Source organism: Anopheles coustani, chromosome 3 (genome assembly GCF_943734705.1).
Source record: "Anopheles coustani chromosome 3, idAnoCousDA_361_x.2, whole genome shotgun sequence".
NCBI lineage: Eukaryota > Metazoa > Arthropoda > Insecta > Diptera > Culicidae > Anopheles > Anopheles coustani.
The window spans coordinates 25,406,299-25,434,196 of NC_071288.1; the positions used below are offsets into that span (position 1 = coordinate 25,406,299).

General features: G+C 43.1%; 1 protein-coding gene across 1 annotated transcript; it reads left to right on the forward strand.

The window, feature by feature from the left end:
* On the forward strand, positions 1-27,301 carry LOC131260571 (ribosomal protein S6 kinase 2 beta-like). The gene is made up of 8 exons (XM_058262333.1): positions 1-846; positions 22,945-23,601; positions 23,680-23,988; positions 24,069-24,230; positions 24,311-24,633; positions 24,708-24,993; positions 25,303-25,878; positions 25,949-27,301. The coding sequence occupies exons 1-8, from the start codon at positions 781-783 to the stop codon at positions 26,291-26,293; spliced, it is 2,724 nt and encodes a 907-aa protein (XP_058118316.1). The 5' UTR covers positions 1-780; the 3' UTR covers positions 26,294-27,301.
* Positions 27,302-27,898: the final 597 nt, after the last annotated feature.

A 27,898-nucleotide genomic window follows, 5' to 3' on the forward strand; every position in this document is an offset into this window, starting at 1 on the left:
ACTACTTAGTAAACACACCACAGGTCCCCAGGGGGGTACGGTGTTCCGTGAGAGTTCCGATCGAGGTCGAGCGAAACTAAATGGTTCCATAGTGCAGTGCACATTGGAAAGCCGTGTCGTTGGTTTCTAACTGTGATCGAAGCAACCCGCGAAACAGTGCACAACTAGGCATAATCTAACTTGCATCGACAGTACACCGTTCTTCGTTCGTACAGCGGAAGTGGAATAATCGTATCGATCAGTCTGCTCTAGTTGCTGGTTCGTCCTCCTACGGTTCTCAGGGTGCGGCGGAAGTGAGATCGATTTTTACCGTACTGCAGAGCAGCTTCAACCGCCCGCCGGCCAACGTTATATCCTGCGGGTCTGCTGAACCTGAAGTACCGCACAATTACGTGTGCTTGCCTGTGTGGCTGTGTGTGTTTGTCTATTGGTAGCCGGAGCAAGCGTATCACTGGGATGCTCCACCTGGTACGGGATTCCCAGGAATAGTGTCCGAGGCCAGTGCCTGTAACCTTCGAAAATAGGGCATCTCTAGGTTACTGCAGCTTACGAAAGTTTCAATGGTGCCCCCGCGAATGGCAGTGTGTTACGCTAATTGGGTGACAACGGCATCGGTTCAGTAACGCGGAAACATAAGACAAACCGAGACAAACAAAGTCATCGTCGTAAGGAACAAACAGCTGGAACCTGCAAACTGATTCGCAGGCCGAAACAAACGCAAAACGCATCGCACCCCGCCGTTGAAGGATTTCCCTTCCAATTACGCTGCGAAGCTGGAGAATGCCGCTAGCAAACTCGATCGATCCATGGAGAGAGAAAGTCCCAATCAATATCGTCGGTATCGAGGTACGTATGATTTGTGGTTGTTTCGCAATTACTGCTTGCATCACATGTTTAGAGTTATCTTTCGGTTACTAAGTATAACTTCTCTGAATCCTTCCAAAAACAATCCTTTCGGTAATCCTTTAATTTACAAACAAAATATACCCCCTTTTCCCCGACCACACAGTTTCGTTTAGCTTGTATCATTTTTTGGATGAAAAATATTTTGCAAAATATTCGGTTCTAATCTGTGCTGTTGTTGTTAATTGCTATCCGTTTCCGTAATGGCTCGATTGAATTCGCTCAGTAAGCTTTTTCTTTCCCCTAAGCATCGAATGTACAAACATACGGCTTTAATATATCTGAATCGAATACAAATTAGTAAAACATTATAATCCAATATTTTTCACGTGGTGTCCATATTGTCCGGGACGGCACAAAATGCGCCACTTTCTCGTTTAGTTTTCGCCCGTATTTATCTCTTGTTATCTTATCAGTTATATCGATTTCATGTATCGTAACTTTTCATACCGCAGGGTGATGTTGGGTGTAGCTTCTTTGCAGTTATGTAACTGTGAATCTGGTCAGTAAAAAAACATGGTTAAGTTGTCAAATGAATTATACAAAATGTTTATTTTTTCAGTTGTTGTTTTAAAATATGTTCGATTATCAGCATTTTGTATGTTGTCCAATAAACACCTTTTTCATCACGCCGTAGTGGAAACGCTACGCTATTCATATGCTTTCTAAAAAAAAATTGAAATTGCAAAACATATGCTATAATTGGTCTATAAAATACAGCTTTTAATTAAAAAGAAGACCAACATTTGTGTGTATTGAGTGACAAACATGGTACTAATTAAAAGTTTTGAAGTTAACTTTACTGCCAATAAATAAATTACCAATTTCCCCAAAACCACCTTTGCGTGTGACAAACTAGTTGTGGAAAACATGTTGCTTCCTTGTGATTCCATGAAATGAGCACGTTCGTACCATGTGCCGCCCATTTGGCCGTAGGGGAAAAGTTGGCAACACTATCTTTCGTTTCCCGCCGAGATGGTTTCACGAAAAGTTATGTAATTAATCCTTTGCTATCTGCGGTCGAGCACACAGTCTAACTTTTGACACGTTTCGGTTTAATTGGTTATGCAGAGAAATCAATTGCAGAAGTCTTAGTTGTTTGTCGATTTACTGTAAGCTTATATTCTTATAATTCGATGCCAAATTATAGCAACAAGTATTTTTAAATAATAAAAGAAAAACTGCTCGTTTTTCAACAATTCACTGCAGTCGTGTTTGTGTGGGAAAGGGCATTTGCTTTAGTTTCGACGCATCTTCACGTCCGAACGCCCGGAGGAAGCCCCGGGTGGCCATTTGGGGAATCGATTATTGATTTCCGTGCAGTCCCACGCACTGTTGCTGATAATGTGCGCGCCCCGTACGTAACTCAACGAGGGAATGTTTGAACTTCCCCCATGGGAATGGAAACCCTTCTCAAAGTCCCGACAGCGGTTTGTCCATTAGGCACTGAAGTCAACATTCGTGGGCAGGTTTGCTTAACCCTTTGAGTGTGACGAAGAAAGTCGATTTATTGTTTCAAATTTAATTACCGGAACGCCCGAAGCAATCGAAGTGCCGGAAGGGGCCAAGTCGGGGCAAGAAATCGATACATGTGAATACACTTTGCGAGCGAGGGAAACTATTTGCGTGTTCCAGAGTTGGCCGATGGTGAGCACTGATTGTACCATCGGCCGTAACCTTCAGCATCCCCTGCATTGCATCGGAGTCGGTGTAATGTAATAATGTGTGCAGGTTGCATACTGAACCCACTTGAATCGAGGTAGCTGCATGTTCAGAAAGCTACCCAAGACACTGATGGAATCGAGGGAAACGAAAGGCTGAGCGTAGGAGATTGTTAGTCCTTTCACAAGACTTTGCTTTGCTTGGGTTCTTCCACAAGACTTGCTTTGCATATACCTTCAGAATCCGATTTTACCCTTTACAACCCTAGAAATGTTTATCCGGTGTAAGGATATCTTATTGAAAACTAGATCCTTGTGTCGGCAAGGATCCATGTTTAAATAAACAACTTGATACCGTTGCCATTTTCGTAATTGTCGAAGGAAAATTTGGATACAAGATTCCCGTTAGGGTTTCGTTCGGATAGAAAATATCTTCCTAGAACCCTGTTCTATAAACGAACCATGAATAGCTTCCGGGAGTTAAGCTTCTTCTCATTACTGTACGTTCAATCAACGTCCATCAAGTCCCAGCGCAGCGTGAAGGTATTTGCCGAACAATATTAAATAGTATAATTTAAATGTTTCGCTTCCATCATCTGCGAGAGCAGACAAAATGAGGAGAAGAAGGATAGATTGAAAATACATAATTTCCTGCAAATTCTCGGTACATCAGGCTTCAGCTATTTAGATTCAGCCTTTGCGCCTGGAGGCTCTTCTATTCTGAGAACGTTCGCTCTAGTGCGAGGATGGCATCACGCATTTTTCATTCTTTTCCTTTTCCCCTGGTAAGGACGAGCGTAAGGCACGGCTTGGTTGTTGAATGAGTCTTTCCACGTTTATGGGAGCGTAATAAAAACAGTTGATGTTTGGCAGCTTCCTTTGGCAACTAAACTTGTCCTGAACCGGGTTGGATTTTCGTCAATGTATCCAATGGGTCCCCTTTCAAACGTAGTCTTTTAGTTGTGATTATCCTGAAGATTTTCGTCTAGTAACGTATCGTATTACAGTTTAGTTTGACTTTACATTTTTAAAGAGATCCATCATCCACTTTACATTTTTTAAAGATCCATATCACAATAATGTAGGTATTTATAAACTTTACGAATCATTTGTGGGCTTTAGTTGTACAATTATAATGATTTTTTTTTCCCGCAGACTCGTATTGGCGAAAAATGTACTTTATTTCATTAAAAAAAAACAATTTGCTCTAATGAATTTGCTTATTTTGTCATAAATAGTGACTTTTATGTTCAAAAGTAATTTCGTTTACCCTCTTTTATAAAAGTAATTGATGATAAATATGAACAGAAGAAAAAAGCTAATGCTATTAAATCACGATTGTTCAAATCAATATAAATTATCTGCGGAGATATTTCTATCATCTGGCAGATTTTCTCATCACATACGACGTGCTGGATCGATAACAGCCAGCTTTCCTTACACCCCGCTCCATTTCCCTAGCTCCCTCCTTAGACAATTTGATGACAATCCTTGTGGTGGAAGGGAAGCGTCTCCTGAACATGTAGGCGGCTTCCCCGCCGACCAATATGGAGAATTGCCAAATTGACATGATCCAATAACGGGACCTCATTTTTCATTCACCGTATACAGTTGTCCTCCACCGTATACAGTGTTCGGCCTGCTTCCGGTGGAGAGCTTATGGGGGCCGTACGTACCCCCTTCGAGAGCTCGTCTATGATGCCCTCCATCTGTCGGCGAGCTTGCACCGCACGAGTATCTGTTGAACATCAGATATTATGCGCTACGTAAAGTTTGCTCGTAGGCGGACGGTTGGCCAAAGGGATGGGGAAAAGCGCGCGTCTGAGTATAGTCATTTGTTTCCATTTCCAATTCGTACGCTTCTTTTTTCATCGCTCAAGCCCCAAGTTCGGATGTAAATTAGTTTATCTAAGTTGAGTTGATTAAAATACTCCAACACCCGAGCGAGCTACTGGTGTAGAGGATGTTTAACGAACCAGCAGCTTGGGTTTTATTAACTTTGCACGGGAAAGAAAGTGGGCAGAGAAAATGTTTTAAATTATTTAACATGATCACCCGCAAAGCCTAATTTGATAAGCCATCACGTACCCGAAGAGTCACGTTTGATGCTTTTAATAAGACTATTGTGAACTATAGTTAGAATAAAAAAAAAAACAGGGGCGGGAAACGTGATTACATTTTTATGAACATCATGAACGTAGAGAATGTGTGGTACAATCTAAATCGACCCAACGAAGTTTGTTATCTTATACCTAAACCAGCGGACTTGGTTAACTTTTGTAATAATTATTTTTGTCATTATCTAGTTATTAAAATGAAACGATTTGTTCGAAATAAATTCACCACCTTATACACCGTACTCAACCACAAAGCAGAACTGTTTATATTTGATAGTTGAACTTACAAAATATATGAACATAGAAATTCGTTATTAATTAAAAAGAATGTAATTTCCTAATGTAAATGTAAAATATAGTTAAAAACATCAAACATCGTCACGAATAACGAATATGTGTGCAAAGTTGGAACAAAAATGCTTTTGTAGCTTAGAAAGAGTTTAAACACTAACACCATGACACAAGAATTTTCTGTATATAAAGATAAGCATGGGTTTATTCTTACTAAGTTTCCATACTAATATCCTTGCTCTTTGTAAATTCTCCTCAAGGAAACATATATTTCCTATTCAACTGTCCAAGGAGGGGTTTTTTGTTACAATCTTGGCATATTATGTAGGTGATGTTTAACATTGCTTCATCATGTACCCACTACGGTGTACAATGTTTGAAACAATTGCGTTAATTGGATTCATTAAAGCATTTCCCGATGGTCCACAAAACGGTTCCAAATTGCTCCGCGCAGTTCCATCGGCGAGGCAGTTCCGGGCTCCTCCCTCAGTGAATGAAGAAATATCTTCACTATTCTCCAAACAGGGTTCACAACGCCGAAGGGATCTATGTCAATGATTTCCACCGAATCCCTCCTTTAATCGCCCGCGTACCGCGTCTGCTTATTGCGTGGGCTATACTTGCGCCGGTGCCACGTAATTGTGGCACATTATTAGCAATTACATCTTTGCGGTCTTTAGGGTCCCCGCTTTTTGTTTATGCCAACCCGGGTTGGGCCCAAGCGGAGCCGGTTGGAAATTCGGCAAAAATCCCTTATCCCCGAAAAGCGGAGCCCGTTTACGGAATGGCATCGCTGGTTAATGAAAAGCGACAGTGTAATTGGAATTTGTTGCAACACTGACAGTCACTGTGCCTGTAGCCCTTCGGCGCTGGCGGACAACGTGCCTGGAACGTGGCAGTCGACCAGTCCACTCTCGATTAGGATCATTAATTCGATCCGCCGGTGTAACCGCGATGGTGGAGCACAGCCAGTTTTTCTGCTGGAGGTCCTCTAATTGAGTCACATTTGAACTCCAACGTGTCGCCAGACCGCCCTCTCTTCCATATCGGTCAGAGGAAGCAAACACTTGCGCGGCAAAATGATACTGGTCCCGGATGATCCCCCCTCCCTCCCAAGCGAAGACGACGGCAGTGACGTTACGTTCGGTTCAAGTACCCTCCCGACGCGGGCAATTGAGATTATCCGGAATGGGAGAAGACTTTGTTCTACTCTCGACGTCGGTCCGGGTGTCCAATGTTTGGTGGGTGACGCTCTGTCGCGAAGTCGACTCCCTTTCGTTCTGTCTTCTTGGAGGAGAGTAAGTAGGAGGAGGATGTTTAAGCTTCACTCCACCACACCAAAGGTCAAGTCAATGTTCCAAGAGCACCTTCCACCGTCCTCGCTCGTCGTCGTAAGATACTGGATACGGGTTATCGTACTCCAAGGAGACGTTGCCCGCTTCGTCCGAAAGAGTCGGCTTTCGTCTGATTTGTAGTAGCAGGTCAAATGTCAAACACAGTCTTGGAGGATCAACCGAGCTAACCTTCGATCTGATCTTGGATTCTTTGGAGCAGGCTGAATGTTTGCTTGCTGGTGGGCCGTAGATTAACCTGATTCGGGAAGATGATGAAAAGTATCCATGTCAAAGAGTGACTTGGCAGATCGAGCAGAGATTATCAAAGCTTGTGCTATATCGCTTCAATCTACTGACATTTATCGGTGTCTAACAAGGTTAGTTCTTCTCTTAACTCTCACTCTCTTGTGGAACATTGCTATGTAGAAGCTTGTAATTATTTAATCACAGGCACAATCTTTTTGGGGGATTTTCAAACAGTAGATTGCTGACAATTTAGAAAATGCAAAATGTTTAGGACAAATAAGCTCAAAATGATAGGTTTTAAAGCTTGTACGAATTATGTTACTGAAACTGAACGATTTGTTGTTCAGCTAATTTTCCAACATTGAACAATCTTACGGAATAACATTTTTTGAGGTTATGGGCTACATTTGGGTTTTCCAGAGTGGCCTAACCCCCGTAATGCTACGAATGGCCGTCGCGGCAACGGAACAGGTTTCTTCTATTGACATTGTGTGATAAAACTTTTTTTTTTTGTTAACCTCCCCGTTGCCGATGACATCCCGGCAATAAATGGCGAGTGAATCTAAATATCACCCGTCATCCGGAGCCGGTTTTGCATCAAGTCTAACACCTTCAGCTCCGGCGCGCGTTTGTGTCGTCGAACGTTGGTCGAACGGTCACGCACGACCTACCGAGAGCGATACGCGATACCTTCGAGCCTTTGGGACCCCGGGAGAAGGTTAACAGGTTTTCAAAATTAACAACCCCCTCCGGAAAACACACACACACACACATACACCGCTCGATGCTTGTTTATGTTGCTGGTTATGATAATGCTGTGGCCAAATAAACACCGGCCGCTGCTCTGTGCTGGTGTGCAAACCCGGATCGACTCGATTAAACCTCGGCCGGGGGGGAGTGGGGGGAACGTCGGATGCTTTGGGATGTTTTATTTTTCATCTTGTATCATGCTAGCTGGATGGTTGAATGATTATCTACCGGAGTTTAGCCGCGACCGAGTCGGAAGAACGATCGAGCTGGTAAACTTGACGCTGGCAGGAAGGTTGTTTGATGTTTCATTCGGGTGCCAAATTTAGCGTTCAGGTTCAAGGGCCGACACTGGGTGGTACCTTCGAAGGGTCCATGCTAATCCAATTTAGCCATTGATATGCCGAACCAAAGCCGCATCCAAGGGCCCTTTGAACCTAGGGCTTGCGGTTTCCGGCGATGGGTCCGGGCAAATAATCCCTCGGATCCGTGGCTAATCATATAGGTGGCAAAAATTACCGCTTCTGCCCTTACTTTGCCGCCACTTTCATTCTAATCCGCCTCAAACTGTGTTGGCCTCTTCGTCAAACATCAAACAAAATGAATGAATTCCCAGTAGGTTTCCCGGGGTATTTTATCTACGTGTGTTTGTAAACAAGCGTGTGCACACGATGGACGCCAAACCTAAAGGACGCTCCTTTTTTTCCTGCATTTGTTTTCCACTTCCATTTTGCCTCGTTCCGCTAAGGGAACGTTCTCCTTGCTGGGGAGGGCCCGTTCGTACCATCCCCAGATGCCCATCATGAACGAATATTAAGTAACGTTCAGCACGCAAATCGTGCGCGCACTGGTGGGTTGAGCTGAATTAAAGGGCCAAACTAGATAAATTAAAAATAAACACTGTGGTGGTTTCGTTTTGATGCAGTTGGGTCAAAGTTTCTTCTTCGTTTGTATGTTTATTTTCGCTGTCGCATTTCACCAAACAACAACAAAAAAAAAAAACGAAAAAAAGGAGGACCACTAACGTGGAGCAATAAAAAGCCAAATCCGGCGCTGTCGCAAAATGTTATTGAATTAATTAACCACCTCGTTAATGGTAATGGGACCGGCAACACGTTGTGGTGGCAAATTGCGGTAAGGTCCTTTAAACCGCCCCGTGTCCGAGGACGTTCTGATGAAGTAGGTCCCTTTGGGGGAACACGTTATAGTAGAATGAGATTTACACTGTCGATTTAAGCACGGTCCATTTTGGAAAAATCAGAGACCAACATAGCGTGGCTTGGAAGCATCGGTGAGGGATTGTTCGAGGTTTTGTGTTACCGTTTTGATATTTTTATACTGTTGGTTGGTTTTGGTACTTCATTGAATGGGAAGTAATTCCCCAGGGATCAATTGTTTGTTGGCCACAGCGCTACATGTGACTTTCAAACGGTGTGATGGGTCAGTTGAATGTGATAATTTTAAGGCTGGTTTAACGTAGGATGTTATTAGAATTTGTAGCACGTGTACATTACATACACTTGATTTCCTTTATAATTCCATTCTTGTTTGCTGCAACATACCTGTGGGTTCTAATTTTCAAAAGCACTTTTTGACATCTGTTCTGTCAAAATATCTAAAACCTCTTGTGTTGGCTTGGCCTCAATCAGCAGTCCATTAAAGGCTTAGTGTGTTGTTGTAGTGTGAATTAGCATAAATGTGAGGCAGCAGGACTGCCGGCTTCATTTGGTGGTTGGGCTTGTGGCTTTGTGGCATTTTAATCATAGTCCCGCAATGCTTGTTTGGAAACACATTTCCATAGTGCATAGTTTTTTCTTTTATGATGCATCCTTCCGATGTGCCAAATGCGTCGGTACGCCATTAGTGCAACATAAAGCCCTTTATAAATCGTTTTAGACCCCGAAAGTCTACAATACAATAATCATGTAGAAATTGGTAATATTAAAAATCACTTCACTAGAAAAGACAGTGCATCCTTATTTTGATACCAGTGTTGAAATTCGATATTGGATTCGATACTTTTTTATCACTATTAATTGGCTAACATGGTGGAAGAGAAGGCTGCATTATTGAACTGGGCAATGTAATATTTTCTAAACTAATCTTAAATGCAATGTTTTCAAGACGGGGCAATTTCTATTCCCTTTCCTTGAATCTTGTACGGTTGTTGGTAACGGCCGAAAAAGTTGGCAAAAGAACTGTTAACAAATGTAGTTTATTCTTTTGCCGAAATATTCGCTTTGAGTCATACTTGAATCGATTCGAACATTATGGAATGGATTGAAAATTAGCATATTATTTTCTTTTCGTGACTGTTCAGTTTTGGTTTTTTCTTTTAGTTCTTTAAAATTCCTTTTCTCAACTTTCCTCATACAACGTTACAGTTTTTGATTGTTTTTCTTCTTTTTGAGCACGTACGGTGCCCATCGCATCACAGAAAATCAAATTGACTCAGCCTGTATAGAGCAAAAACAGGGTTGTGAAACTTTCCATGGAAAGGAAAAACTTTTGCCACTCATTGCACACTATAACGTGTATTATTTCACCATCCTAAGGTTGTTGTTGGTTCGTCGTCCCAAAGGTAGGTCGAACCGGTGGTGGCTAAGTGATGAAATATTTTCCTCCCCCAGGCCGGCCACACGGTCACAGTGGGGTGGTAAAAAAGTTTTTATCTTTCTCACATTTTTCGAGACGTCGTTGAGTTGAGGTGCTCGAAATGTTATTACCTGCAAAGAGTTTGTTCATGCTGTTTTGTAAGTGAATGTAGCCTGATTAAATTCTACAAAATAAACTAGAGAAAAAGTTATACAAACTAATTAAAATGATTGAAATTGTAATACATCGTAATGTAAGTGGCATCGGAATATTATTAAAAATTGAGTTTTTATTTTCGACAAACCAAAGGAGTTTCCATCTTGAAGCGATTGATTTACTGTTTTGTTGATTGATTGAAAGGTTTTTTTTATCATTTTGGGCGATAATAATCTTCTTTTATGCATTATAACTCTGTAGGTCTATTATTGCAACAACAGCAGCGGTGTCAATTTTAAATTTTTTAAATCTCATTCTCCCTAGTTTAATTTCCTATTTTTTTTCGTCATCAATGGGCCAGCTCTAGTTATGATCTGTTGTGGTAAACTTTTACTTTCCTTTGGACCGTAGAGTCGTTGAACCTGCCTGTGATGCTGTCATGTTTTATGCTAGTTTTCATTTGATTCAGAAACAAACAAATTTGCAAGCAAACATATGTCGATATTCATTGTTTACCTTTTCCGTGCTTCGTGTCCTTTTTCTGCTGCTGCTCTGTGTCCTGTTTCAACTGTTTTGTGTTTACAACAACGGCGTTATCACTCTTTAGTTTTTTTTACTGCCAGTTTTTCCACCTTCGTCCAAAGTTTTGTTTTCTCGTATTCGTATTCATTCTATCGTTCGCCACATACTACTTTCGATTTTATCGCATCAATTTTCTCCCGTCTATCGTTCTTAAACTGTTTCTGTTTCGTGTGATTTTTTTCTTCTTCCAGCGCACGGAGTGTCTAACTCGATTTCAGGGCTCCGGATTGTTTCAGTACGTAAGCCCACAATACGGGACGACGATTGTTTCTTCGTCTCTCAAATATCAAATGCAATTTTTTAAAACTTATATTCGTTCTCTAAGTTTGTTGCATTTTTTCCGTTTCTGTACTGCCTTTTGCGAGGTAACAAAACGACGATTACTCGAGTCATTGGAAAACGATTAGAACCATTTGAAGCAAATGTGAAGATCTTTCTCATACCCAAAATTGCCCCGCATCTTAAATCGTTCAATGTTGCGCAAGCAAAAGTGTTCAAAACTATAGAAATCTCGCAAATACATGGCTGTTCTTAGTTTTGAATTTATTGCAACGTAACTATCTCTGGAAAGTCTGGAATGCAAAACGGAATGAAGTTGTGTCCTCTATGTGTCACTTTTGATAATATAATTCCTTAATTGTTTATCTACCCTTTTTTGTCATGGATGCTCGTGCGATCGCTGAACTTCTCTATATCGTAATTGTTTGCTGTTTCTTTTTCTTGTTTCGATCATATTGTTTCTCATTCTTCATGTCATGTTATTGTGCACCGAACCCATTTATCACTCTTTCTTTGTTGTTCCATAGATTTTTCCTTTATATGTGTCATATTACTTCATTGTATGTTCAACTGCAGCTGCATGTTAGTTCACTGAAATACACAACAAATGAAATATCGTTTCGAACTGATTTTTTTGTAGATCATGCCGATGTCCTTCATACTTTATGTTGAAGCTTAAAATTTGAACTACGTTATCGTTATTTTAAATAAAATTTTCATTTGGCATGGTGTGTTTTATGTAAACAATTCGTTGTATCGTAGATTAATACTGTGTGTGTTTACATTAGACAAATATAGCACTTGTAACTTGGCGTAAGTATAAAATAACATAAAAAAATCATACCACGAACTCTAATCCGATGTGGTTTCATTAAACCAAACGTTAAACGAGGAGACGATATCAGAGGCAGAACATATCTTACTAGGGAAGATTTCCACACAGCCTTATTGAAATGCGCGTGCATTTGTGTAATGTTGACTTGAGATACCTCGATACGATCGATGTGTAATCGGTAAATCGTTTTATCAGCTCCGTAGTCTTATGCATATTTTTAGATGATGACATTCTAGACTTCTTTTTATATTATCGCAAGTAGCGTCGCAAAATTTTATCTTATCTGAAGGCTTAAGAATTATGTCAAGCAAAGAATCGCTTCAAATATTGAAACCCAGTGGGCAATCTGGTAGCGCTCGTCAAAAGTGCAATCAGTCATTACATAACAAACACATGGTTGGTTGGTTTTATATCTTTCATTTCAATCATTTCAATGTTTCCAATTATTGCCGTGCGAGAACTGATCAAACGAAACGCACGGCAATAAATCGCACATCAATTTTACCTCGTTTCTTTCCGCAACCTAAAACTGTACGCTGAATGTTGCCCATGGCAAATTGCACGTCGATATGCAGCCAGACAGTTACTGATGAACTCCAGCCAGAGACCTATTCCCACTGTCCCGACGGGTTGTGCTCCTGCAATCAGTGCACTCATCGAACCATTATAGCACCATGAGCCCCTCCGTCAGTGCCCTGGTTTGTGTTGGGTTTTTTGTTTGTCACATGTGGATTTATTTTCATTCGACCTACATTTATGTTCCCTTCGGGAGTAACCGCCAGCTTGGTCACTTTGGTCGGTGTTTGCCAATTACATTTCCTCCAGCAAATGTGCATACAGTGCATACGATGCACGTTGCTGGTGGGGATGGTTATTTTTATTTCTCTTTCTTTTGTCCGTCTAAGCTGGTGTTATTTGTCATTTTACGTCCGTTACGTCTAAACGGATTTTTAAAATATATTTTCAACTAGCTTGACGTCCCGGCGATGTTTGGTTAAGAAAGGGCGGAGAAAGAAGGTCGGTTTCTTACTCTTTACTTGAGAGTTATGGTTTTACGCTTATGTAAAAATAATGCTTTCATACTTTCCGACAAAGCTTTATTTGAAACACTTCCAGCAAGCACCGGTTGAAATCCAGTTTTGGGGATAACTTTCTATTTTAGGATATTTGATTGTAAGCGTGGCTTCCTTCGTAAACGTTTGATGAATACACCTTGATATATGTCGCTGTCATTGGATTACAGTAGTGGTCAGCGATGCATAGTACATACACCAGGGTAGATGGTTATTTTCATTAGTACTGTGCATGAGTCTAAATTTGGATTAATATTATTGAAAACCCTGAAATTGATTCTAATGATTTTATTTACGGTAAAAAGTACAGAAACTCGTACCCATTATTTGGTTTGTTTAGAAAAGATTTTGTCCTTTTTTTATGTGATGTGTTTTTTTGTAAAGTGTACAGATCGTACGAAACGTAAAATGTAGATGATTTTATTAACACGTTGTCTGCCGTGGCTATCATTTGTGATAACCAGTTGTCATTCGTTCTAAAAAGTTTTTGTCCCATAAATAAATGAATAGGGTAAGTGCACCCATAGTGGAGCTAGTACCAATAGTGGTTGTAGTGGAATAAAATCCTAGCTCTACGCCGATATATATACAATGGAGTTATTTGTTCTTCTATGAAATGTTCTTTGATCTTCTGCGGAGTGTTAAAAAGATGAACCATCTCATTCCGTAATATATAAGCTCCAAAATTCATATTTTCTAAACAGGTTGTCCCAACATGCTGCATTCCTTAAGGTTATAGATTCTTATATCATGATTTCCTTAAGGCTATAAATCACTACAAAATCATTAAAACGATATGATTTCGCTACTTACATACTCAAATATAATTGATTTATACGAACTTAGTGCATTTTAGCATAATTTTATTATATTTTTATAGTTTTTACTATAGTGCCACTATAGGCACAAAAACCCAAGTTGTTCCTATAGTAGCCATAGATTTTTTCACAAGTATATTTTAGTTTTATTACGGTTTTGGCCAATATAATCAGGTAAATTTAGTGATTTTATTCTGTTTCTGCAAAATAAACAAAGCGAAACTGGAGAGAAGGCTCAGCAGAAGAAGGAGAGGAAAGAAAAAAGAAAGCGGGCGAAGGATACGCTATAAAGCATATACGAGCTCCTACTGTCGTTTTAGCTGTAATATTCAGAGCATTTTTTATGAATTAAAATTGGACATATTTCGGTAAAACAATACAGTCTTTTCAATGACAACGCATTGGTCAAGGAGTATTTTACCGTCCTGTTTTAAAAATGCTTCAAAAATAAGTTATAGTCAAAATATATTCAAGTTTTTCGTACTACCACCACTATAGGAACACGATACCACAACTATAGGAACCATTCCACCATAATAGGAGCAACCGACTAGAAAGAAAAATACGCTTTTTTTCGTGTATTTTGTATAGTTTACGGTGAAAATAGATGTTTTTCAGAAGAAAAGGCATGTTTCGATCATAATTGATTCAAATATGTAGAATATTGTGTTCTTAACACTCATAAATTACACCTAATTGATATTTACAGTACTAAATGCACCACTATTGGTACAGTTACCCTATGTAACTTTTAAATTATAGTATTTTTTTTAATATCAATTCTTTGGGAAGTTAAGTTTTTTAGCCTTCAAAAACCGTCGATTGAATGAAGGTTGTAAACAAATTTTAGTAAAAAAGATTGTTCTAAAAACGTGTGCTAAAAACGCTTGGCAGTCAACGTGTTAAACAACAGGAATCAAACAAATGTTAAACAACATCTGCAGTGCTTAAACTTATTGTGTGTACACGAAAACTCCATTCGAAAGATCTTTCGCAAAAAAGTCTAGTGAGTGATAGTTGAATCAAAACTAAGTGTCGTCCCGATAAGCGAGACGTTACGTAGAGTGCTAAATCCAACGGTAATCCATGGTTATCATCGTATTCCTCATTTCTTCCTTTCGAGTTGCCAAGCTACGGACTCTCGCTCGACGGATGGACGGTAGTTTGCGTGGGCTTCGAGGTTCATGGTGAACTTTGTAATACGCCTCACCGGGCAGCTGAAGTACGCTTTGTCGTGAACGTAACTATCGGTCGGTGGGCTGACGTTGGTCGGGAAAGGATCGTATTGTGATGTGAGTGCCAATCAGACGTTGGAGATTAATTAAGCGGTGGTTCAGTGGGGCTTGGGTTGGAACAGGAGGAAACGCCCATCCGTTGCAGCTGCTGACTGCTGGAAGCGTTTCGTTCAGGCGTCGGATAGTGGAAGTAAAGATAGAGAGTTTAGGATAGCAAAGGAACGGCACTAATTAGCTCCGTATTCTTTTATGCGTCACTGATAAGATGGATGGTGGATTATAGATTTTTGTCACGACCGATCAAACAATGATTATCATAAATTTGTTAAAAATTAAACACAATATTATGCTCACATATTTTCCCTTTTAATACCTCACATATTTCTAAACACTTTACCAACCAGGTACACGTGCATTTGATAACACAAACAGAATCAAGAATTGAATTCGGCGTGGGACATGACATTTAAAGTTTTTAACATTTTGCTAGCACCCTTTGTTATTGTTTCTTTCTTGAATGCTCGTAAGCTAAATGTTAATAGCACCCCGTAGAAAAGCGCCACTCTTTCGTAGTAAAGCTTGAAGGACTGCCATTGATTTAGAGTTATGCTTGGTTTCATTTGCCATTTCATATTCCAACTCCGTTGTGACTTGTTGCTTTCGTCCGCGCCACGTTTTCCGTTTGGGCTGCTAGTTTTTACTATGAGTGTATAACATTACGCAACTTTTTTTCAAATTCTGTCTCAGTTGATGATTGCTAAAACATGGTCAATAATATAGGTGCAGCTTTTTATGTTGAAGTAAAGTAGTTGATGACTTTCGCCAAGGCAAGCGATCGAAAGTCGCGTCGCTTTGTATCTGTATCTTACACGTTTAAAGACTGCTTGGCTCCAATCAAGTAAGTGCAGTACAACATTTGTTGAAAATAACGACCTTTGCCAGGGATGCGAGCCAACCTTAGGTTGGATTGACTGTACTTCCAATTGCGTAATGCTTTTGCGTGACTTTGGTTTGTTTCGGATTTGCACGAAACCATCATAGATAGGTCTCAGCGTCGAGGTTTCCCTTGGTTAGCCATACAGGGCCTGAATGATTGCTCGCGCGGCGCAAGTATAAATATGTCAAGTAACCCATCGAGCATAAGTCCCCATAGCTTCCAAGCGTAAGGCTAAAACTCAGTTGGGTAACTTTAACTCAGCGTCCGTCCAGATCCGGCCGAAGTCCCCGCGCACGTGGATTCATTATTTACACGCTCCTCCGGGGCCGCCTCGGCGGCATCGTTCTCCCTTTGCCAATGGGGTTTACCGCTCGTTAAGCTGCAATCAAGAGGAATTCATTGCCACCGTTCGCTCCAACGGTAGCGTTCGTTTCGAGCAAGGATTATTCTTCGCTGCGTCCGAACGCTCGGAAAACGGTCGGCGAAAGGTGAACGGGGTGTCCTTGCTAAAGGCCCGTCCTTTTCCGTTGGGCCGCAAAGCTTGCATCGTTGAGTACGGGGGATAAAATAGTACTTGCCGGAGAGATAGCAAATAAGCTTTCGGGCGGAAGAAAAGTTGCTGGTATTTGTAATCTTTAGCCCATCATAGGGAAAGCAGATTTTTTAAGAAAAAAATAAATTTCCTTAAGATGAATAAGCAATCCGACTGATGGTATTAATGAAGGTATTAATTTACACCTAAATGTAATGAAATTGGCATTGTGTATATTTGAATAGCATTTTCAAGGATGCTTCATTTTATAACTATTTAAAAAAGTCTTCGAATTGGAAGCAAACGAACCGCTATCGGTTAGTTAACAATCAAACGCACTCGTACTTGACTGCAACACAAGGCTGGCTGTTAGTTGATCGCTCCCTCATTGCGCGTTGGTGACATTATCAAACGACCGTTTCAACAATTACGCACACTCTGACATTTGTGAACGGCACAAAGTTTGTGAAATCAGCTCGGCGCTGGAAAGGAAACCGCCTTTTTGATAAGGTCACTTTCCACCTCCCGGTAAACTTCTGTTCTCGACCTTATCCCTGCCGGTACCGTTTGCAATGGCAGAAAAAAAAAACCTATACAACCAAACCCCACCCCGCCGAAGGGAGGTGGAAAACACATTGTAAAACCCCGCGCCCACTTTGCAAACAGCAATCACCAAAAGCAAACCGAAACCGTTCGCCTTTTCTGCCGTGCCAGGCTTAGGGTGAAGATTACCACCTGAATCAATTTTGCCGGCATGCCTGCCTGATAAGCTGATTTTCTCGCGGCTGCCACTGGTAGAGGGATAGCCGTTACCGCATGTTTGGGTTTAATATTTCGTGAAAATGACTACGTAGCTCCTTGTTACAGCACCACTGCCATTTCCAACGGCTCCGGTTACAAATGAGTTTCCTCGCAACGTGTGTTGAAGGCAACCAACTAGGTTGAAGACGAAGTGTTCGGGAAGTCCCACAAATAAATGAGTGTGGAAAGTGAAATTAAATATTTTGGTAATTTGAAAAATAGTTTTTTATCTCTAAAGGCAAATTTTCTACGTTTTATATTTTTTTTTTGTTTTTCAAACCAATTTCTCTCGGTGTCTATCAAACCAAATTTTGAGTGAAATCTTTATTTTTCTTTTCTAAGTTTCCACTTTCTTTTTCTAATTCGAACGTAAATTTGTACGGCTTTTTGGCTTCAAAACATAGATAAACATTTATATTGCGACCGGTTCAATGTTGTTGAAAAGTCATTAAACTTGAACCTGAAGCTCCTAACAAAGACGAACCGGTGCGGATGCTCCCATTAAGACACAAACTGGGAGGGGGGAGGCAAACGGTTAGGAGTGGCGGAAAACGTTTTCCTCGACCCATAGCGCAGGCACGATAGTCGATAGGGAGGGAATTGAAAATTCCATTCCATTCGCGAGGGAAAATGGTCGGTGGGCGGTGAAAGCGTGTTGCCCTTTTTCCGCGGAATTTCGGTTTGATTGATTCGGTCGGAGTTGTTCCTCCCCCTCCTCCCAGCGGGTGGAAATTTTCCGCGAAGGACATCCCACGAGCAGGGTCTCTTCCGGGACTTTGCCCGCACTGCTCAAACGGAAACTTAAAGACAATTATCTCCACCGGAGACCTTGTACTTTTGCTGAATGAAACGCGTTCTCCGCGGTGTTGGGTACATTCCGGTCTGCCTTGCCGTTGGCACGTGTAGAATACTGAGAGAAGCCTTGGGAAAAGTCCTTGAAAAATGTTTTTTTAAACTCACAAAAATACTCACACATACACATAGATTCATCAAACGCAAATTTCACCGGATCGCGTAATTTTTCAGAAGTTTTCATGTGGGTGGAAAATAGCTTCGTGGAAATTAATCCTGCTCTTCGGACTCGCATCGTTATTCGTCCTCTTTGCACCGTAATTTGTTTCACTTCACATTCTGCTGTGATGGATTTTATTTGCAGGAGAGTACGCCTTGTAAAGAACCATATTCCATTTCATTTGCTAGCGTGACGCTCGATTTTCCATCGTACAATGTTTTGGGTACGCATTTAAAAAATGGAAGCAAATTCACCCGATTGACGGATATGGACAAAACCAACGTGTGTTGGATTTTCCTCCTCCACATTTTCCCATCGGTAGGATAGCATCTTCAGTTTTCAGGGAAGCACCGCTAGCAGCAAACCCTTTTAAAATGGTTTTATTTCACAACCCCATCGAACACGTTGCGGAAAGATTATATATTTATTTTTCTCCTCCCCCAAAAAATGCCGCCACAGTTCCTTCGCTGAACGTTTCGAAACGTGCCCGAGCGTGCAATGGATTGGAAATGCGTCACCAAAAGCTTGACTGGCGACATGATCCCGTGCCGAAAAGCCCCTCCTTTCGCTCGAGATGGAAACGAGAGGAAACGATCACAGAGGGTGGAGTGGCATAAGGGACCGCCGGGGAGCCTTCGCAAGCAGTGTCTGAGAGGAAAAGAAGGTCCCGTAACGGACCCGGCCGGAATCGTACCGGGGGGGCAAAAACACAAACAACATCTCGAACGAAAAGCCCTTTTCAGGCAGGCGTAACCCGAACCAAACATCACCGCCGGAGGGAAGCGCCCGAACCTGTTGAATAAATGGAAGAAACAGGTTGCCAGCAAAAGCAGCTCGGTACTAAACTTGGGTTTTTCTGTCGTAATTCGGTTTGGGTTAGGCGAAAGGTAAATTTGTAATTATAAAACAGCAGCATCTTCCGGCACGGGCGATGGTACAAGCCAACCTTGAAATGTGCTAAAGAAACCATTAGGGAACAGAGAAGGGAAAGCAAAGTCACACAAGGGAACAACATTACGGTGCGTTGTTAACGAGTCCATAAAAAGGAACACTTTTAAAGAACGCGCGGTGAAAAAAGGGTGAACGGTTGGATTGGCTCGATTTTTGCGATGGCACACACAATCTCGGCCGTACGGTTCCCATTCTGGTCCCACGCTCCAGGAACTGCTCGATCATTATCATCGGTCGTTTTGTGCCCTTTATATACTCCGCCATGCAGTACCTGCTTGCGCAAACGAAGGGCTTGCAAAATTACCATCAATATTGGTTGGCCTTTCCACCGAAGGTCCTTAGTGGTCGACACCGGGACGGGTCGTTTCTGGTACCAGGGTGTACAGAATGTCCCCACTTCGTTTCGCCAATACGTTAGCGGATTGCATTTTCCACAACTTTCTACCGTTCTTTCTCCTTCGAATTGCAAACCACGTTTGGAATTTTTCGTCCAAAATTTGCATGTCGACTTCAAGCTGACTTCAGCTGAACCGTGATGTCGCCCTTGACGTGCCGGGGAAGGACGGCCAGCCCACGTTCGATCCGTTCGATGAACTTTTCTCCGTCATCCTCGAGGGCGAAGGCAACGCCCACCATTTTTCTCCGGTTGCTGCGGGATACCAATGATTTATGCTGGCCGAAACGGTTCTTTTTTTCCTCCTTTTAGTACCCCGACCCTAGAGGGACCGGCTCCCGCCATGGCCGGTTGCAGTTTTCGGAGATAATAATATATTCGATGGTTGATTTTTATTCATTGCTGCGCCGGCCTGGCGTCGGTGTGTACATTCGGTTGACGGAACACGTGGGCAAAAGGGTGGTTTTAAAATAAAAATACGGCAGGGGAAAAAGAAACTCCTGAAAGCTAGCACAAAACGCTCAGCTCGGTCACTATGCTTACTGGTGTTGGTTTTATTCTAGTCCCCGGGAATCATGTAATAGTATCCTTTTTTTCACGATCTGAGTACTTTGTGGTTACCCGCTTTTATCTGCTACATTTATCTCATAACGCTGCCCTTGCTTCATCAGCTTAGTATCGGCTCTATTAGGGCACGCTATTGTAACACGTTTGCACTTTTCTTCCGCCCAACCAAACGGTGGGGTGAATTGATGACTTAGAACTTTCCCTCCCAAAACAACCTCTTCACGATCCACCGATGTTTGATTTTGGGATTCAGAAAATTCGGAAGCGTCAAAGCAAAATGGAAACCAGAGGGAAGGGTGTTGTGGAAACGAGCTGGAAAAGACCGGCTGTCAAGTGTGTCGCCTGTATGCTCCGTTAGTCGCTTCCTACCACACCACCACCACCACCATCATCAGCCGAACGGGGAGGGAAAACTTTTTCGCAAATGGAAATAGAAGACGAGTCATATTTCTTCCCGGGCCCGGATGATAACAAATCGGCTTGGAGTTCATTTGCCACGTTCGAGAAAACTCTTCTCCTCCTCGAATGCTCAGCGAGACTGTTGGTCTTTTCGCAAAGGAACTTTTTTCATTACTAAACATTTCTTCTTCTTTTTCTCTGGGTTCCGGCAAAGTTTCCCAGCGAACGGAGGGAAAAATTTGCCTCGGATTTCGTAAGGGCTGTTATTTTTCCGTATCTGCCTTCGGTTCGGAGCTTATTCTTTTCCACGATACGATTGGTGTTTTGATTTCTACACATCGATCGAGGGTCTTTGTTCGGGCTGGCTGCCTTTAATCGGATTTGGTTCGATCCTGTTGCGACGTATTATTCTTCGGGGGGAAAATTACGCGTTCCCCACTTATAGGGTTTTTGGTGGCGATAAGTGAAAAGATAGAACCAATATGGAAACAAGAAACATATTGCAACAGATTTCCATAACAAAACTGATAGACTGATCCTGACGTTCCTTTGGGCGAAAAATCAACACCGAATAAAAAAACCTTCCCTGTCCCTACTCGGCTCCCGGTTTGATGCACCTGTTGCGGGTTGGTGAGAGATTTGCCATTCTGCGATTTTTGCACCGACTGCCGATCGAATTACTACAGGGTGATCGGACGCATTTTCCGTTCCGTTTTTTTTTGTTTGTTTCGAGGTGCCAAAATTGACAGTACATTGACACGGCGTCCCGACATGATACCACGCCAGCGGCAAGGGATTTCCGAGAACTCGGTACGTGTGACAGTCCCATTATTGACCTGTGACACTGAGTGATGAAGATAACTTCAGACATCTTTCAATCGTGGAAGGATGGAATTTCGTTCGGATAAATATTTAGTATTTGATTACTTTCTCCTGCTTGGTCTGGCAATATCGGCTGTGAGGTTAGAAAATCAATAAATTCGCAAAATTTCCGTTGTTATGATAAAATGGGCGAAAGAAAATAAGTATCCTTCTGTGAAACAAATTGCCTTCCGGAACTTATTTTGAAACAGCAAAATTGTGTCAACCGCCTTCAAGGACCCTGTAAAACGTATTATAATAACAAGTAGGTCATAAAGAAAGTCTCCCACCTTACCACTCCGGCTTTATGCCAAAATTAGACATTCCACACTATGTAGTATGGTGCTGGAATGGGTGGCATTAATTCCGAGCTTTTCGCGACATCCCCGAGACGCACCCGGCACGTCCACCAAGTAAGCGTCCCGAAATCCGAAGCGCAGCGGGCAGCTAATGGAGGCGCCTGGTGTTTCATGCGTCTCAAGCACACACCAACACGAGCCATGCTCGTTTCGTTCGGTTGCGCGTGTGCACCAAGCACCGAGAGTTCGAAGCCGGCTGGATCTATACGGTAAAAGCTGTAGCCTTCCGTGCACGGGCATGACTCGCATTAGCGTGGCATGTTGGTGAGGAACGGCCACAAGAAGAGCCAGCGGTATATGGCTGGCTGGCAAAGAGTGGGTGATACCGTTTTGCGGGCAACATTTCTGCGGAGGCGTACAGTTTCTTTCGCCCCGTATCCGGCTGCCTTCCTTCCGCTGCGCTGTCGAGTGTTGCTTTGATGTTTGATATTGTTTGTCGGACACCTTCGGTAGCTTTTTGCCAACCAAGGTGTGCCTTTGTGTGCTTTTGTGCGCGCGTGTGTGTGTGTGTGTGCGGATGAATATTGAACATTTTCCCTCGCTTATACTCTCCGCTAAACGATTTCAGTAAGTGTGGGCTATTGTGATTTTTTTTATCGCAGTACAAAACATTGGGCTTAGCATTAGGGTTTTACGGTATAGGAGTGGGATTCGATTAAGCGTGGAAAAACACTTGAAAAGTAGGCTTGTTAGTTGCTGTAACACGTTGACTGGCATGGCTATCATTGTTGATAGTCAGCTGTCATTAGTTCTAATAAGGTTTTAACCCTATATATAAAGGAAAATGCAACATGAAAACTATAGTAATATTAAAAAGAAACTCTTTCGGAAGATAAGTCTTAACTTACCCTTCGAAAACTGTCGGTTTAATAAATGTTACAAACAAATTTAATCAAAACAGATTGTACTAAAAAAAGTGTGCTAATGCGCCTGGCAGTCAACGTGTTAAATGTTTAGTATAATTTTTGTATAGTTATTCTTCTTTCTTTTAGTTGTTTGTTGTTACTTTCTCTTTCGATTGGTGTTTTAAGTGTGTGTCGTGTAGAGTCGCTCTTTTCCTTGCATCTATTTTGAATCCCTTTTTTCCTATCCAGTATTTAGTTTCATGTGCAGCCTTGCATCGAGTGTACTCTGTTTTGGCACAGTTTAGTGTAGTTTTAATTACCAGTCCACAACTAATCACGTGTTCCGTTTGTCTCACTGCCCATTGCTGGGTGGAAAACGCTACACTCGGCTATCTTTGCCCTGCTACTTCACAGACGTCCTCGCAGGACAATGTCGAGATGGTGGTCGATGAAGCCTACGATCCGCTGCCAGCTACGGCGCAACATCAGACGGAGCTAGTGCAACAACAGCAGCAGCAGCAGCAGCATCAACAGCAGTACCATCACCCACCTCATCATCATCACCAACATCCGCCCGCCAACAGCCGCCATCAGCACCAGCAGCAGCAGATTCAAGGGATGGTGACGTACCATCCGCAGCAGCACGGGCAACCGGAGGCGATGCTGGACGACGATGAGCTGCCCGACGGTGGGGGAAGATACCACCATCACCAGTATCACCCTCATCATCATCATCACCAGCGCGTGCCGGCCGACGGAGCGGAGCTGCTTGTGGGGGCCGAGGAAGCGATGGATCTGGATATGGGCGGCGGATTAGTTGGGGCTGCCGGCGAGGGTGATATGGGACAGCAGCTGCGCGGTGATGGGGCTGGCGGTGGTGATACAGGTGGAAATGGGAATGGATCGGACGAGCACGAGATCGACATCAAGGATATTATCCGCGAGGGCCACGAGAAGGCTGACCCGTCGCAGTTCGAGCTGCTGAAGGTTCTCGGCGAGGGCTCGTTTGGGAAGGTGTTTCTGGTGCGAAAGATTGTCGGCATCGATGCCGGCACGCTCTATGCCATGAAAGTAGGTGGTTCCGGTGGTTCCGTACGGTTCACCCGATGAGAACGTGTTCTGATTTGTTGTGATTCTCTCCGTTCGTAGGTATTAAAAAAGGCGACACTGAAGGTGAAGGATCGCGTCCGGAGCACGAACGAGCGCAACATCCTGGCCGATGTGGGGCATGCGTTCATCGTGAAGCTACACTACGCCTTCCAGACGCCCGGCAAGCTGTACCTCATACTGGACTTCCTGCGCGGCGGTGATCTGTTTACGCGGCTGAGCAAGGAGGTGATGTTTACGGAGGAGGACGTCAAGTTTTACCTGGCGGAGCTGGCACTCGCCCTGAACCACCTGCACGGTATCGGCATAATCTATCGGGACTTGAAGCCGGAGAATATTTTACTAGATCAGGTAAGGACGGTGCTGTTTGGCGGGAGGTTGGCCAAGAACAACAATAAAAATTATACCGATTTCATTTTTATCTCTCGTAGGACGGACACATAGCTTTAACGGACTTTGGCCTATCGAAGCAACCACTGGATGGTTCGAAAACGTACAGCTTTTGCGGCACGGTCGAGTACATGGCACCGGAGGTCGTGAACCGAAAAGGACACACGTTCGCGGCGGACTGGTGGTCGTTCGGTGTGCTTATGGTAATGAACTACATATGGCCGATCTTTTTAGTACAGTACCGGTACAAATAAACCCCTTCACCCTTTTTCGTTTCGGGCAGTTCGAGATGCTGACGGGAAACCTGCCGTTCCACGGTAGCAACCGGAATGACACGATGAACCAAATCCTCAAGACGAAGCTCGGTATGCCGGAAAACCTGAGCCCGGAAGCGCAGAGTCTGCTGCGGGCACTTTTCAAGCGTAACCCGCTCAATCGGCTCGGGGCTGGCCCGAACGGCATCGACGACATCAAGCGGCACGAGTTCTTTGCCAACGTCGACTGGGACGCGTTCGAGCGCAAGAAGGTTCGGCCACCGTTCATCCCGGCCGTGTCGCGGGACGATGCGTTCTACTTCGATTCCGAGTATACGAACAAATCGCCAAAGTATGTTAACCGTTTGGATTTGGCTCCGTACAGAAAGGCTAACGATTTTTGCCTCTTCTCTCCACTCTCGATAGGGATTCTCCCGGTGGTCCTGTCAGTGCCAGTGCGCACGAAATCTTCCGTGGGTTCAGTTTCATCGCGCCGGGGCTGCTGGACGAGCAGCCAAACTTTGCCAACGGTAGCAGCATGGTGATGCAGCAGCAGCCCGCCTCGAGGTCACCGTTTTCGAACGAAATTCCGGGAGTGAAGCCGGTCGCCTTCGGCGATGAGTACTTTCTGATGCAGGAGTTAGGTCGGGGCACGTTTTCCATCTGTCGAATGTGTGAGCATCGTACGACGAAGAAGCATTACGCGGTGAAGGTATGATTCCTAATTTTACCTTTGTACTAAATTGTACTAAACACAAATGTGGCGTGTTTGTTCAAATCGCAGCCCATACTTTAATTTGATTATATCGCTACGGAATTTCAAGTGCTCTTTAAGTGCCACTCAGTAATTTATGGTAAAGTGTGTTAGCATTTTATGGTAAAGATTTGTTGATTTAATATTGAAAATCATGTTCCAGATAATTTGTAATTATTGCTAAGTATTGCTACTAATTCAAAACATGAAAAGCATTTCCTTTGACAACTTGCCTTACGTACTGTATTATTTTCTATTATTTTTCAGATAATCGACAAATCCTACCATGATTGCCGAGAGGAGGTTGAAATTTTGCTACGCTACGGTAACCATCCGAACATTGTTACACTGTACGGCGTGCATGAGGATACGAGCTACGTGTACCTGGTGATGGAGCTGCTAAAGGGCGGTGAGCTGCTCGATCGCATCCTGGCCATCCATTACATGACCGAGCAGGAGGCTAGTGCTGTGCTCCGAACCGTGGTATCGGCCGTCGCCTATCTGCACGAACATGGCGTTGTACATCGGGACCTAAAGCCGTCGAATCTACTGTACGCGTCCGTCAATCATACGCCCGAATCGTTGAAGTTGTGCGATCTCGGATTTGCCAAGCAGTTGCGGGCCGATAATGGGCTTCTGATGACGCCCTGCTACACGGCCAACTTTGTTGCACCGGAGGTACTGAAGAAGCAAGGGTACGATCTGGCCTGCGACATCTGGTCGCTCGGGGTGCTGCTGTACATTATGCTGGATGGCAAAACACCCTTCGCTAGCACTCCCAACGATTCGCCAGACATGATTCTCGCTCGTATCGGGTCGGGAAAAGTGGATTTGGAGACCGGCGTAAGTAATGTGAACGATATCCAAGTCGTATTGTTTTGCGTGTCTAATAGTTATTTTTTAAACTTTCCAGAAATGGCCCACTATATCGGAGGAAGTAAAGGAACTGCTTCGCCAGATGCTGCATATTGTACCCTCGAGGCGTCCCACCGCCGCTCAGATCCTGCGGCATCCATGGCTTTCACGATGCGCCCCACGGCCAGCATACAGCACGGCAGCTACGCAGCACGGTGATCGACCGGTAGTAGTCGAACCAGCAGCGCAGGGGGCCAAAATGACCAACGAAAACACGGAAGCTATCAAGGGAGCGGTGCACGCCACGTTCCGGGCGATTTCCTCTCCCCAGGCGGCAAACTTGGGCCCGGTCGGGATGTCCGATCTGGCGCGAAGACGAATGGATAAGATGAACCATTCGTAATATTGTATGTTGGGTGGTGGACGCATTACCTTGCGTTAGCGGTTTCCCTCTCTGTCCCCCGGGGATGGTTGTTCTTCCAACCTTTGTCTCGCGCGATTAGTGGGAATGGGAAAACAGTGGTTTTTGTTGTTTTTAAGAATAGCTTTACTGCATGAGGAACGAAGAGAAACAATGTGGTTTAGTTGAAATAGTACTACGTCGATGGTGACACTAAACATGATCCTAGCGACAGTGGCGTTTAGCATGGTTTATCACATTGTACGATAACACTGGAACAATCATCGCGTACACCACGACATTGCAATGGTTCGTTCGCTTTAAATGTATACAAACTTACTGCAGGATGGTGGAGAACAAACTGAAAAATCTGAATGTAGCCATTACACACTTTTATAAAGTGAATCGTGTTCGCGATCAATGTCGATGAAGGTACGCTTTACTGTCGGCGAAGTATTTTACTGTAATTCTTCTACCCTGCTAATGATATGCTGTAACATTATTTTATTGCTTGTAACACCTGGTTCCAGTGGCTTTTACATTGTTTTTATTTTTAATTCTTGATGATGTTTTACTGTGTAAGAGAAGTGTTGCGGTTGTTCATTGAGTTTTATAAAAAGATTTTTTAAAGTGTTTTTTTTACCAAGTATTACATCATTTCCCACGCGAAAAGGGTTAACTAATTGATAAGTAACCTGCCATAATCCCCATTTTTAGTAGTATATATATAATAAAAGTCTAGTAGCAATTGGAACAACACAAACAATTGGGCGAACAGAACAATAAATGCAAATTACACTTTGTAGCGAATCTATGAAGGTAGGGAAACTGAGCTCTTTGCTGTACACTGTTCAATGGTGGCTTTCAACGGACAGGGATAGTGTTAGTTGTTAACCGTACGGTATCGATCGAGTGCACGAACTATCGGGCAGGTTGTTGCCTCAAGAAAAAAAAAAAACACAAAATACTTCAATTAGGCAAGCACGGCAGCCCGTTAGTATCCAAAGCATAGGGGAGATGAGACACTGTGCGCAGGGTTGAAAATCTTACAATAAATCAGTGCACGTTAGCAAAACGAGAATATATAATCCCTTAAAATAATTACTATACATTTGCGTAAATGCATTTAAATATATATATACACTTAAAATATACAAGATCATATACAAATACCGTCGCAGAAGGGATGTGGATTGAATCGAAATCGGTCGGGAAGATGCACAGAATAGCTCGACGGGTCAGCTCAGTTTAAAACAAACTATTTACATTGTATCGTGCCATTGAATGTGACCGGTGTGTCGGTAGGAATTTGAAGAATTTGGGGCTGGAAATTAGTAGCTAGAGATGGGAAATAATTATTGTGATAATCTAAACAAACAAACAAACTCGGAAACGAATACCGACGGAACAGTGAGGCGGGAGCCTTCAACTAACGCGGGTGTTGCACATCGCAACCTGGAGTGCCGGATGTTGGCCCTCGGTCGTTGCAACTATAAGTCGCCGTGATGGATAGTGTTTTGCCTGTGCACTGTCGCTACCTGATCGTGGGTGTAATCGATGTGAACGTTGTGCTGAAAATGTTGCTTCCAGTGTGTCTAGTTTTATTTT